Source organism: Trachypithecus francoisi, unplaced genomic scaffold (assembly GCF_009764315.1).
Source record: "Trachypithecus francoisi isolate TF-2019V2 unplaced genomic scaffold, Tfra_2.0 Lachesis_group6, whole genome shotgun sequence".
Classification (NCBI taxonomy): Eukaryota; Metazoa; Chordata; class Mammalia; order Primates; family Cercopithecidae; genus Trachypithecus; species Trachypithecus francoisi.
Genome location: NW_022681471.1, coordinates 88,077,277 through 88,091,647, shown reverse-complemented (window position 1 = coordinate 88,091,647; position 14,371 = coordinate 88,077,277). Strand labels below are relative to the sequence as shown.

Below are 14,371 nucleotides of genomic sequence, written 5' to 3'. Positions count from 1 at the left end.
TTAAAGACATCTCTTGGCTCCTCCCCACTGGTGAGGCTCCGAGGGTCTCCCCGATGAATGCTGTAACAATGGCCCCCAACCTCACCCGCGGCCCCAGCTGGTGCTCGCTGGGAACCTGGGAACCTGGCCCTAGCCACTAGAGAGCTAGATCTTATACGCACTCCTCCCTTCTCATTCCCTCTCAGAGCCAGGCCAGGTTCCAAAGCCCTCCTCCCCTCTCTCCCTTCATCCTTATAAGCCTAGCTGTCCAGCCCCGCCCCCGCCCCCAAGTCCTGAGAAGTACATCTTAAAGCCTTCCCTCCCCCACCTCCATTTTTCTCTCTCCAGTTATTCCCTTCCCCAGCTCAGTTCCAGGGCTAGGAGCCTCTCGTTCGCGCTCTCAGGCTTGGCTGTGCCTCAGGGCTGGGAGGAGGGAGTCCCATGGCCTCAGTCAGAACTCGGGCTCCTGGCCCGGGTCTCTAATTAGGCACGGAGGCTGCAGTGGCCAGGCCTTTCATCGCGGGCGCCAGGGACCTCTTCCCGCCCCCCATTACACATGTCCCCGTCACTTCCCGTGGAGTGGAGAGGTAAAAGAGAATAATGAACTAAGGAGTCACCTCGGTGCCCCACCTCCCGGCCTTGCCTAACCGGTCTCCCATTTCTCCAGCCTGGGCTGAGGCAGGGAAAGGAGAGACAGCAGGGTCTGAAGATTAGGGAGGGGGTCAGGCAATGTGAGGTTTCCTTCTATTCGGATCCCTTGGGGATTTGAGGAGAGGGTTCCACGGGGGCTCGGAAGGGGCTTGACTAAGGGACCAGAATTAGAACCAAATCCTAGAAAGACCGGGCATTTGGTGGCCAGTAGTGGGAGGGCGAGCAGAGCTATTCAGAGAGTGACAGAGTGATCCACAGGAGAGGCTTTCTAGAGGATGCCGCTCTGCCTAACACTTTTGAAGGGGCCTGAAATGGTGCAGCAAGCTGAACTGCGGTCGGTATGTCCGGGCGGAGCTTGTTCTCACAACCTCTCCCTCCTTTCTTCCCTGACTGACCCCCTCCCAGGCACCCGAAAAAGACACACTGAGAAACCAGAGCCGGGTAGACTAGGTGGTTAAGGAGTTTATTTGGGAGAGGAGAATCATATTTGTTCTTCCTTGGGGAGGGGGGGTTCTTCAAACAATACCGAAGGGTTTGGGAAAGGGTAGGGGTCTGGAGGGGAGAAGGAGGGGCCACAGCCAGACAAAATGGCAACACACGATCACAGGCACTACTGACATCACAGACACAGCAGAGGGTGCAGGATAGGGGCTCCAGACCGGGCCTCCAACCACCCCAGGACGGGTGGAGGTGTGGAGGGAGGGAGGGGGCAGGGGAAGGGGGAAGAGGGGTGGGCCAGTCCCACAGACCCGTTGGTTCTGTCCTCTGATTAACCTAACTGTTTCATCACGGGAGTGGGGAAGGGTGTGTGTGGTGGGGAGCTTCTCTCTGGATCCCACGCCTCACCCTACAAGCCATATCACTTGGCTCTTCTCAGGCCACTTCCCTCTCGAGCTGTAGCCAGAGCCATTCTCCTCCACCCCTAACAAAACCCATCTGGAAGCTCCTATCCAAGTCCCCTCTCCACTGCCCAAACCCAGCCACTGTAAAACATTTTCTATACTGCACCATGGGGAGGGGCTGCCCTTTCTGAAACCACCATGGAAGCCCCATTCTAAGCCCCACCCTGTCTAGAACCCTGGTTTGGCCCATTCCTGAATCCCACTTGTTGCCTTGCTCAAGATCTGTCCCCTTTATAATCAAGCTCAGTCTCCCAAATGTTCCAAGCCACACCCTTTCCATAGGCTCTGGTCCCAGTCCAAGACCCACCTATTCTGGAGCCCACCATTCTGCCTTGCTCAAAGCCCCGCCCCTTCTAGAACCCTGCCCTCAGCGTCCTTCCAAGCCCCACCCCAGAATGCTCTAGCGCACTCCTCTCCTTCAGACTCCAGATCCACTCTGTCTGGAACCCAACCTCCCTGCCGACCCCTCCACTCCACAGCTCCTCTCCAAGACCACCTTGGGTCCAAAATGTCCTCTCTACCTGAAGCCCCCCCAATCTCTGCCTTTCTCTCACCCTGGAGTTGGATTTCCCTAATGGCCTTTGTTCAGGCAGGCATTGCTGGAGGAACCAAGGCCAGAGCTGGGAGGAGGGGAGGGGGAGAGAAGAGAGAGTCTGAAGCCACACCCACCCTCCCCACACAGCCGAGATCTGTTCTCTCCCTGTCCTTTCAGATCCCCCTAACCTCAGGGGACAGGGAGGGTAAACAGAGAGGGGCCAAGGGATGCAGGGAAAGGGACAGGGGTAAGAGAGGAGGCCCACTCAAGACTGGGCACCTAGTGCATGAGGGGAGTAGAGTGAGGGCAGGGTTTAGACAGATAAATAGATATTTATATATAATATATATATATATATAAACAACAAAGACAGTTAGGGTCTCCTGGCTTGAGGGGTGGAGACCTAGGGTGTAGGGGTGGGAAGGGGGGCAGGCCTTCTCCCGAGCTCTTGCCCCCCCATGGGTCCTCCTGGGCTTCACTGACCTGTAGAGACAAAAGACAGAAAGGAGAGGGGGTCCGACATGGGTGGCGCCCTCAGATAGGGGTTGGGCTGTTATGCCTTTTTCCTGGCTTTATGTCTTTTCTTCTTTCACTTATATTGCTGGAGACAACTTCATCCCAGCTGCCTCTACTGAGAAGATATACCTGACCTTGCCCCCACTGGGTTAGGTACCAAAGAGATTACAGTCTCCCTCCCCCAACCAAAAAAGTAGTCCCTTGACAGGTACTGTTCTAGACATTTGTGATAAACTATATTGAGCAAAACAAAGATCCCTGTCTTTGTGCAGCTTATATTGTAGCAGGGGGAGATAGACTTCACACAGCGAACATGATGCATGAGTGGATTATATCGTATAACACAGGGTGACAATAAGTGAAATGAAAAAAAAAGTGAGCTGGGCATGGTCGCTCACACTTATAGTCTCAGCTACTTGGGAGGCTGAGGTGGGAGGATCGCCTGAGCCCAGGATTTCAAGTCTAGCACTCCCAAAGTACTAGGATTACAGGCATGAGCTACCATGCCCAGCCTGCGACAGGGCAGAGTTCTGCACAGGAGGACTGTGGCCTAATTTAGGATTTAACAGAATCCCTCCAGATGCTATGAGTAGAACAGAATGGAAATGGAGACCTGAGAAGAGGTCCAGGAGAGATGACAGTGGAAGATGATGGATATATTTTTTGAAGGTAGGACCAACAGGATTTTTTGACGAATTAGATATGGGATCCCTTTCCATCCTGGCTACCCAGTGTCAGAGGCTACCTCCAAGTATTGCCACCTTCTTGCCTCCCCGCACTTCACGCCACCCTCTAGCCTTTTCCTTCTGCCTTTCCTCCCCTACATCCTCCCTCCTATCTGAGGGAAATCTCACTTCTCTTTTTCTTTTTTTTTTTTTTTGAGACAGAGTCTCCCTCTGTCGCCCAGGCTGGAGTGCAGTGGCACAATCTAAACTCACTGGAACCTCCGCCTCCCAGATTCAAGCGATTCTCCTGCCTCAGCCTCCAGGGTAGCTGGAACTATAGACGTGCGCCACCACGTCTAAAATTAAAATATTTAATATAAAAATTAAAAATAGGCTGGGCGCGGTGGCTCAAGCCTGTAATCCCAGCACTTTGGGAGGCCAAGGCGGGCGGATCACGAGGTCAGGAGATCGAGACCATCCTGGCTAACACGGTGAAACCCCGTCTCTATTAAAAAATACAAAAAAAACTAGCCGGGCGAGGTGGCGGGCGCCTGTAGTCCCAGCTACTCGGGAGGCTGAGGCGGAAGAATGGCATAAACCCGGGAGGCAGAGCTTGCAGTGAGCTGAGAGCCGGCCACTGGACTCCAGCCTGGGCGACAGAGCGAGACTCCGTCTCAAAAAAAAAAAAAAAAAAATAAAATAATTTTTATATTTTTAGTAGAGACGGGGTTTCACCATGTTGGCCAGGCTAGTCTTGAACTCGTACCTCAGGTGATCCGCCCACCTTGGCCTCCCAAAGTGCTGGGATTACAGGCATGAGCCACCTCGCCTGGCCTCTCTCTTTTCTTTTATTTCTTTTCTTTCTTTCTTTCTTTTTTTTTTTTTGAGACAGGGTCTCACTCTGTTGCCAGGCTGGAGTGCAGTGGCAGGATCATAGTTCACGACAGCCTCAACTTCCTGGGCTCAAGTGATCCTCCCATTTCAACCTCCCAAGTAGATGCATGCCACCACGCCCAGCTAATTTTTGTATTTTTTGTAGAGGTGGGGTTTCATCATGTTGCCCAAGCTGGTCTCGAACTCCGGGGCTCAAGCGATCCGCCCGCCTCGGTCTCCTAAAGTGCTGGGATTACAGGGTTGAGCCACCGAGCCCGACTCTCACTTCTCTTTTAAGGCCCAGCAAGAAGGCTGGCAAGCCTTTCCAGGACCCCACCCCGTCCCTCTTCCTCCTTTGAAGTTCCACACTACTTCCCTCCCCTCGAGCGTTGGGGAGAGGCGGCAGATCTATCCCCTCCTCCCGGATTGGTGAGCTCGTCTGACCTTCAAGATCCACGCCCATTTACCCTCACCATCTATTGGCCTTATCACCTATTGGCTTGTCAGTCACTTCTAAGACCCACCTCCTCGTCGCTTCCTTGACACTTGCGCTCCGCTGACTTGCCATTGCGCAAGTCCCCGATTTCCCTCCCTTTATTGGTTGCTCTGCTTCTCTCCCCCCGCCTTTCCCCGGAGTTGCACTTCTACCTCCCTCCTATTGGCTCTTCATTCTGTCCATCTTGAAGCACCATTCTTCTTTTCTCCATTCATTGGCTAGTTTTTCAGCTCTTAGCAGGTAGCTCTGCCTCTTGATTGCCTCCTTCAAACTTCAGTCCTTACTTGTCCCAGTAAATGCCTTACGTACTCTTTACCCCTGACTCTTATTGGTTCACTGACCCGCTCGTCTCCTTTCTTGTACCCTCCTTGGCTGCACCGCTCGCCGGTCACTCACCAGACTACATCTGATTGGAGAAGGAGGTGGGTGCACCCTGCGGGCCGTAGCCTTGCTGACCATAGTCGCCCTGAGGCCCGTACCCACCGCCACCGCCGCCGGCTGGTTGACCATAGTCAGGCTGGTAGCCGCCCTGAGGCCCGTAGGAATCCTGGGGCCCGTACCCGCCGGGGCCCTGCCCGTAGCCCGCATCTCCGTAGGCGTCCCCGGGTGCCGGTTGTTTCTCGGGGGCGCCGGGAGGCGCGCGCAGGAACGGGGCGGCCCAGCCTGTCTCCTTAAACACGAACCACAGGTTGCCGACCCAGAGCACCAAGTTCAGGAAGCCGAACACCTGCAGGGAGACAAGGCTCGGCTGTGGTACCCCGCCCATTGCCTTGGCGGTCCTGCGTGCAGGAATGAGCATGCGGGGAATGAATCCATAGGCTCCGCAGGGTGGGGGTTTCTGAAACCCAGACTCTCTGAGTCCCAGTGCGAGAACATCGATGTGCAGAAAAATCACCTCTGGCGGGGAGGGCGTGTTAGAAGAATTTGGAGTCCTGGGGATGCTGTGATCTATCAGTATCACATATACAATTATTTACATATTTGCACATATGCACATTATATACACGTTTATGCATGTATAAAATGTAAATTTGTAATATATTCATAGTAAAATGTAAGGATACAAACTTATTAAATATAACTATACCACTAACATGCATCTAAATACATACATGTAGATATAAATATAGTATAAGTGCACATGTATAAAATATATGAAACTTGCATAATTTTTTTTTTTTTTTTTTTTTGAGATGGAGTTTCGCTCTTGTTGCCCAGACTGGAGTGCAATGGCACGATCTCGGCTCACCACAACCTTCGCGTCCTGGGTTCAAGCAATTCTCCTGCCTCAGCCTCCCGAGTAGCTGGGATTACAGGCGTGTGCCACCACACTTGGCTAATTTTGTATTTTTAGTAGAGATGGGGTTTCCCCATTTTGGTCAGGCTGGTCTTGAACTCCCGACCTCAGGTGATCTGCCTGCCTTGGCCTCCCAAAGTGCTGGGATTACAGGCGTGAGCCACTGCGCCCAGCCACATAAAGTAATTTTAAGACATAAAACACTTTACGTATCTTTCCCTATATGCCATGCCCTCTTCTAAGAGCTTTACATGTTATAAGTTTACTTAAAATTCAGTTTGGGCAGGAAATACTATCTCCATTTTATAGTTGAGGAAACTGAGGCCCTAGAGGCTAAGTTACCTGAAGTCTCACATCCAGCAAGTGACAGGAAAGAAAAGTTGTAATCTTAGCATCTGTAATCCTTGTATATGACTTACCTTGTGCTAGGCCCTTTTCTGAGCACTCGGTATTATTAGTTCACTAAATACTCAACTTTGGAGCAAGACCCATTATTAGTTTTCGATTATACATGCTCAACTGAACCCTAAGAGGCTGTCGCTAGTTTCAGGTCAGGGAGCTTGCAAGATGTAGAGCTGGGATTTGAGCGCAGACAGTCTGACTCCAGCCAGCAGGGGGCATCCAAGTGGGGAAACATTTCAAGTTTTTCCTTCATTTTGCACATGAGGAAACTGAGGTCCCAAGAGGGTGCTGAGTTGCCAGAAATTCTACATGTCTAGGCTGGGTCTGGGATCCAGGTCTCCCAAACCTAATCTGGACAGAAGCTGTCATGTTCCCCCTTTGGGGACAGTCTGTGGTGTCACAGTGGTTACAGTTGCTAGCTCATCCTTCAATGTTGTTGGCACGTGTTCTCCAGGGACACCCCTTGGATCTCCCCGACTCTCCTCTTATTCTCCCACTCCACTACTCCCCATGCCGGACTGTACTGTTTTCCACTCTCCCTCCTCCAGCCAGCACTTAGGGCTTACCACCGAGGTGTTGAGTCCCGAGGTCACAGGGTCTCTCAGTTCCTTGCATGTGTTCCCTGTCTGGCGGCAGACAGGCATCTCCTTGATAATGTTCTCTGGGTCTGTGGCCATCTTCACATCTGACAGCCCCTTGGCCCACGCCGATGAGCTAACTAGCCACATGAAGGCAAACACAGCCGTGGCCAGAAAGTCCTAAGGCAGGCAGGGGTGAGGAAGACGGCACTGTGAGTGGACTGCTTCACGCTAGGCCCTGGGGCCTCCTCGGATCACAGGCTTTCTTTGGGGATGAGACCCCCAGAAGAGGCCTGTCTCTCCCCTGCCTTTTCAGCTTTCAAGCCCACAGCACTTTCACCTGAAGGTGGCCCTCCCAGCTTGAGCTTGTGTGTGTACATGACACAGAGGATGTGGGAGTGTGATTGTGATATGTGGCTGTGGGTGTTGGGGGGAGGGGAACTCTGTGGGATGATTTCCGAATCTGTGGAAAGTAATGTGTCTTTCCACTTTTGTCTGCATATGGGAATTTTTGTCATTTTGTGTCTAGGCTGAGGGTGTGTGAGTACAGCGGTGTAGGAATCAGTGTGTCGGTGTGGCATGATGACAGGCATGACTGTCACAGTGAACCTCTGTGGGCCTCTTCCTTTGATCTAGGCTGTGTGGTTGTGTGAGAGCAGGAAGGTTCTCAGGTGTGGGCCTGTCTGGGATTCTGCATGGGCTGTATGTCTCTGTGACTCTATAACTCTGTGTCCCTGATGCCTGGTGTGGATTAATAGCAGCGGCAGCTATATGTGTGGCTGTTATGGTGGCTGTGTGCCTATGGGCCTGTCTGGGATTTGGTGTGGTCTGTGAGCATGGCTGTGTCCCTCAGGTTCCGTGTCCCCACGGTCGTTACATGCAAGTGGTTGTGGGGACTCACCAGCATGGGCCCTTTGTTATTCTCTCGGTACTTGTTCTGCAGGAAGATGTAGGTGGCCAGAGCCCCCATGGAGTAGAGGAAGGCAAACACAGCCACGGTGACAAAGAATTCGGCTGATGAGGAGTAGTCCCCAACTAAGAAGACCTTGGTGGTGCCCCCTCGGCAGGTGGGTGCATCAAAGTACACTTGGTGCAGCCTGCAAACAGAGGTGGGCAGGTGTGGCCCAGCCCCTAAGAACCCCCTCAACCCTCCAGCCCAATCATGGGTCCCCCCGATTCTGACAAGGCCCCAGGAAGAGGAGGAGGAAATAACCATTCATCGAGCACCTACTATGTACCAGTCACATTTCACTGATTGCTCAAAACATCCTGGTGAGATAGGTATTATTCATCCTTCACTCCAACCCAAGCACTCTGGTCTCTCGATTATTTCTAGAACTTGCCAGGCATCCTCCCTCCCCAGCATCTTGTTTGTACTGGCTGTTCCCTTTGCCAGGAATGCTTTCCCCCTAGATAGCTTCGGGTCTTACTCCCTCATCTCTTGAAGCTTTGCTCAACTGTCACCTTCTCATTGCGACCTTCCCTGATCTCCCTACTTAAATTAAATTGAAACATTCTCACAACCAGCACTCCTTAGCCTGGCTTCCTTGCTCACTTTTCTCGATAGTAGTGGTATCCATCGGACATACCAGATATTTTATTTTTTTTAATCTTGTTTTTTGCTGTAACTACAAGAGGGTGGGGCTTTTTCCTCTGTTTTCACCACTGTATCTCCAGGCCCTGGAACAGTGCTGGCACCTAGCAGGCACTCAAGAAATGTTTATCAAATGAAATGTACAGAGGCGGAAACAGAGGCTCAGGGAAGTGCATTAACTTGCCTAAAGTCACACAGCTGGCAAGGGAATGTCAGAGTTGGGATCTGAACCTTGTTTTCTCCCTTCCTCATGTTGACTTTCCTCTCCCACCCTAGTTCAGGTCCCCAAGAGAAAAAAAATGTATGCATAGCAGAGGAGAGCCCAGCAACTACACAACAGGAAAAGACAGAAAGAAAGGAGGGTAAAGGGATCCTGGAACAGGGTGTGTGTATGTGAGGGAAGAGGGGAGGTGTCCTGGGACTAAGGCCTTTCCTGTGGTGTGATGGAAGAAAGGTGGGGGTTGTAGAGAGAAAATGTCTGTGGGGAGAAGTACTGGAGCACGGTCTCAGATTGGAGGCCAGGATCCTGAGATTGAGCAAATGGTGCCAATGCCTTTGTGTAGCAAAGGCCCTGAGGGAAGAGGCTTGCACTTATTAATCACCTACTAAGCAGTTTACATAATTGTCTCATTTAATGACAGCCTCCAGCAATTCTCTAAAGCAGGCTTTATTATACCCTTTTTACAGATGAACAGAGGCTTAGCAAGGTTGTTACTTGCCCAAAGTTGTACAGCTCCTAAGTGATGGAGCTAGGAGTTGCATCTGGGTTTGAGTTTCTATTTCTAGTGGGCTGGGTCAGAAGAGGAGGTCCATAAGAGGGAATGACAGGTCCTTGGGTATTAGGGCAGTTTGGGAGAGATTTGCTCAGGGGGACCCAGGGCCAAGACTCTTTTTCTGGGGGACTTGTGGGTTAGAGCCTTAGGACCCAAAGTTCTAGACATGAGAGGTGTGGGGATGGTTGAGGTCTTGTGGATCCCCAAAGGGCCGGCTCTAAGCAGTGTCCCATGCTGCCAGCTCCCCCTCTTTCCCCAAACTCTTCTCTCCCTTGCCTCTGTGGACCCATGGATACCTGGCTGCCCCTCTGCCTCTCAGGCCACACTTTCCCGGCACCTCCTCTCTTTTCCATCATTGCTCAGGGCCTGTGCTAGGTTTTCTTCTATTTTCACTCTTCCATCCCCCCACTGGGTGATCTCTTGAGCCTACATTTACCCTTAGTGCTCGAAGATCCCAGTTTCCAACTCAATCCCTGTCCTCTTTCCTGAGTTCCTTAAATTTATTTTATTTATTGAACAAACACTGATGGAGCACTTATTGTGTGCCAGGCACTGTGCTAAGCACCTGATGAGTATTAACTCATTGAATGCTAACCACAACCCTGTGAGGTAGATATTATTAGTATTCCTTTTTACAGATAAGGAAATTGAGACCCAGAGTGGTTATGTAATTTGGCCAAATAGTGGGGGAGTCTCAGAAACCTGTGCAGGGATTGCGTCTGTGGGTCTCGATTGTCCCACCCTGCAGGAGGTAGACATCGTTGTGAGGGTAGTGCCCATCCAGCTGTGCTCATTCTTGTGTACCTAGCACCCAGTGTAGTGCCCGGCACACAGTGTGAGCTCAATAAATGTCAGAATTGTTTAACTGGGTTTAATTTTTCCCTATATCTAAGCAGTGCCCCTCATTATTCTCTACCGTAAAACCCTACATGAGGATCCCCTCCTTGAGTTTCTCTCAGTCTGCTATTATCCTCTTTGTTAATTTATTCGTTATAGTCTAGGCTCCATGAAGGCAGGGAGTTGGGTCTGTTTTTTTTTTTTTTTTTTTGAGATGGAGTTTCGCTCTTGTTGCCCAGGCTGGAGTGCAATGGTGCGATTTAGGCTCCCAGGTTCAAGTGATTCTCCTGCCTCAGCCTCCTGAATAGCCGGGATTACAGACATGCACCACCATGCCTGGCTAATTTTGTATTTTTAGTAGAGACGGGGTTTCTCCATGTTGGTCAGGCTGGTCTCAAACTCCCGACCTCAGGTGATCCACCCGCCTCGGTCTCCCAAAGTGCTGGGATTACAGGCGTGAGCCACTGCGCCTGGCGGGAGTTGGGTCTGTTTTAGTTACTATCATGCTCCCAGCACTTTGAGTAGTACCAGATATACAATAAGTTCTCAAAAATGTGTATAGAATGAATGAATGGGGATTAAATAATAATATTGGCTAACATTAATTGAGTACCTACCGGGTTAAGGTATGTATATACACCTGTCTTTTACTTTTGTATCTTATTTATTGCCTGTCCTTTACCCCTTTGCTGGAACAGAGCCAGAGGGCCACAGCCTATGTCTGCCTTGCTCACCACATAGTCCTAGAGTCCAGAGCAGTGCCGGGTACAAGGCAGGTGCTCAGTGATCCCAGTGGATGTGGCCTCTTGAGGTGGGAGCTGGGCAGGAGCTACTTGGGGGGGAGGTATTGGCCGGTTCCACCCTGCCCCTTCCTCTCCCAGGTCTGTTGGGATCCCAGGGTGGGAGCACACCTGAAGGGGTACTCGAACTCGACCTCGATGCTGAGGTCACTCTCGGTCTTGTTGGCACAATCCACGCTCAGCTGGAGCTCCCCACTGTAGCTGCCGCATGTGGCAAAGGCGAAGATGGCGAAGACCTTGGGCAGCAGGGATGGGGATGGCCACAGTGAACCTGTGTGCATGTGGGAGGGAGGTGCCCTCCTCTGGACAGACTGGAGGCCCAGCACAGGCAGCAGCAGATGGAGCAGTCCCCACCCCCAACCCCTAATCAGGGCTCATCGGGACCAAGGACAAGCTGATTATAAGGGTATGGCTGTCTCTTCCTGTTTCTCTCTCTCTCTGTGTCTCTCTCTGTCTCTGCCTCTCCATGCTGACCTCCGTCTTCTCTGTTTGTCTCTGTTGTTCTCTGTGTATCTCACTGTGTCTCTGTTTCTCTCAGTATCTCTGTTTCTCTATGTGTCTTTGTCTTTCTCAGATGTCTCTTTGTCTCTCTGTGTCTCTGATCCTCTCTGCCTCTGCCTGTCTGATCTCCTGGTGTCTCTTTTTATCTCTTTTTTCTGTCTGTGTAAGTGTATGCCTGTATGTCTGTGTCTTTCTGTTTCTTGGTCTGTTTGTCTCTGTCTTTCTGTCCTGTCTCTCACTCGGTCTCCGGATGGCTCTCTCTCTGTCTCCCTCTTGCCTCTCTGTGTGTTGGTTTCTCTTTTTTCTGAGTGTCTCTTTCTCTCTGTGTCTCTCTCTCCCCCACCCTGTTTTCCTGCCTCTCTCCCTGCGTCTGTTTCTCTTTGCATCTGTTTTCTGTGTCTCCCTTTTCTTTGTTTCTGTTTGTCTCTTCTCTGTTATCTCTGTATCTCTTCTCATCTCCATATTTCTTTTTTTTTCTCAGTATTTCCATCTCTGTCTTTATCATTCCCTGTCCCTCATTCTCTCTGTCACCTTCACTGTCTCTGGGTTTCTCTGGCTTTGCATAGCTTACCCAGCATCTGCTACAGGCTCCACCTCCCCCACCCCTCCCTCACTTCAGGAGAGGAGGTAGGACGTCACAATCTCCCACTTCACAACGGGGGTACCCTCAACCCTATGTGACGTCACAGCTCGTCTGTTTTCTGGCTTCAAACCCCTGAAACCTCACCCTGGAGCCTAATTCCCCCATCCCCTACAACCCCCGCACTCATCTCTGGCTACCCGTCCCTACTCCACCCCTGCTCTTCTGGACCCCATGACCTCCCTCACTCCTTGCACTCTCCCCCAACAGCCCAGACCACACTCACCCATTGCAGCACCTTCACAAAGCCGAGGGGCTCCTTGACCACCCGGAACTGACCCCCAGCCACCAGCTGAGGAGAGAACAGTGGGGAAGGGGTGGGGTTGTTGGAGGTAGAGAGGGAGGTGAGTGGCAAGGCTGCCTATCAATGACCCCTGGGGATGGAGCATGTGACCTCGGGGAGGGGGTGAAAAGGAGAAAGTGACACCTTGGGAAAGGTGTGAGCCCCAGGGTCTCTGAGAAAAGACTCCGGGGGTCCAAGGACTGGTGGGAAGGTCTGAAGAGATGGTGAGTCAGATGGCAGAGGTCGGGGGTGAGGGAGATGGGGATGAGGTCAGGACTAGTTAAGGAGGGGGAGCAGGTCTGAAACGTAAAGGCGAGTCAGATAGGGAAGGGGTTCGCGTGGAGAATGGGGATGGAGTGGGGTGCATTCTGGTGGGGGATTGTGATGGTGAAGGTGAGTCATAACAGGGCAGGAGTCGGTTTGGCTCAGGTGGGGGAAGGGTCTGCAGCGGTAAAGGTGTGTCAGATGGCAGTGATGGTGGAGGTCTCAGGTGATGGGGATGGGGAAGGGTTGGGACTGATTGGGGGTGAGTTTCTGAGGTGGCGAAGAAGAGAGAGATGGCGGAGAGGGTCTGGACTGATTAAGGTGGGGGAGGGCTGGGATATGGCTTCAGTCGCTATGTGCTGGAGGTGAGGAGACTGAGGGTTTTGGAAGGAGTAAAACCAGATTGTCCCCTAGGTGTGCTCTGGGGGAAGGGGTGGTCGCCTATGGGGGTACAGTCTCTGTTTGGGAGGGGCGGGTGCCAGTCCTCTCCCCCACCCCCGCCCCCACACCTTCTGTCGCTCTATTTCCTAGATTATCCGCAGCACCCCCCATCTTCCTTCCACTCTCCCCTCCCCTTGTCCCTTGCCCTCACTCCAGCCCCCGGGCCCCTATTCCTCCCCTCGCGGTCGCCAGTAATGAACTGGGCTCCGGGGGCCCCCGCTGCGGCAGTGAGGACGGCCCTCGCTGCGGCAAAGAGCGCACTCCTTTTCTCCACCTCCCCTTCCCTCCCCTTCACCTGCCGCAGACGCCAGCCCCAGCGCCGGGGACCGGGTCTCCGCTGCCAGACCCTGGCCACCACCTCCCAGAGTCGGCGGGCCTGAGCGACCCGGCCCTGGCAGCCGGGCAGCGGCGGGCTCTGTCCACGGTGCTGGAGCGCGTACCTGATTCACCACGTCCATGTCTGCCAGCAGCAGCATCAGCAATGCAGGGGGCGGGAGGCGCCGGCTAGCAAGGGCGGCGCGGGGCGCGGCGGGGGCGGCGCGTGCTCGTTGGAACAGCCCAGGCGGCTGCAGCCCCGCCCCTCGCGCCCCCTCCTTGCCCGCAACGCGCCTGCGCACAGAGGGTTGTACCCCAGTCTCACGGGCAGCCATTCCAGCCGGCAGACTGGAGCCGTGAGAGCGTGCCGGAATATGCTTTTGGAAAACACAGTTCGAGGGCTCGGGAGAGGAGACCTCCCCGCTCGGTCCTACAGTGTGACAACTTTGCCAGGCCCTTTTCTGAGTTTGTTAAACATGTTCACTCATTTAATGCTTACAGAAGTCCTATGTCGTAGGGACTATTCCGCCGTTTTTACAGATGAGGAAAATGATTCCCCAGAGAGCTTAAGTGACTCTCACAAGGTCAGCCAGCTACTAGCTGGCAGTGCCCAGAGTCCCTGCAGTTTAAACACGGTTCAAGGTCTTCCAGGTTCCTTTTTCATAGTCTGCATTTTAAGCATACCCTGAAACTCTCTCCTTCCCCCAGCTAACCATCTCCCTTATTTCTCTCTTCCTCTTTGTCAAATAATGCCTACTCTAACTCTACCACTTTACCTGCTATGTATTCCTTAACTCTCTCTTAATTGGAATAACCCTCCTTCCTGCAACTAAAACTAGGCCCATCAAGGTCAACAGTGATGGCTATGATACAAAACCCAAAATACAGTTGGGGCTTAAGATGCTCAACTTCGGCAGGCGCGGCACTTTGGGAGGCTGAGACAGGTGGATCACTTGAGCTCAGGAGTTTGAGACCAGCCTGGCCAACACGGTGAAACCCCATCTCTAGTAAAAATACAAAAATTAGCTG

The 14,371-nt window shown here is 52.5% G+C and overlaps 1 protein-coding gene across 1 annotated transcript; it reads right to left on the bottom strand.

Moving 5' to 3' along the window:
* Positions 1-1,074: 1,074 nt before the first annotated feature.
* Positions 1,075-13,572, bottom strand: SYP (synaptophysin). Its single transcript, XM_033201261.1, has 7 exons — positions 13,468-13,572; positions 12,266-12,331; positions 11,010-11,134; positions 7,796-7,991; positions 6,883-7,074; positions 5,014-5,344; positions 1,075-2,550 (listed from the first exon to the last, which is right to left on the bottom strand). The coding sequence occupies exons 1-6, from the start codon at positions 13,501-13,503 to the stop codon at positions 5,018-5,020; spliced, it is 942 nt and encodes a 313-aa protein (XP_033057152.1). The 5' UTR covers positions 13,504-13,572; the 3' UTR covers positions 1,075-2,550; positions 5,014-5,017.
* Positions 13,573-14,371: the final 799 nt, after the last annotated feature.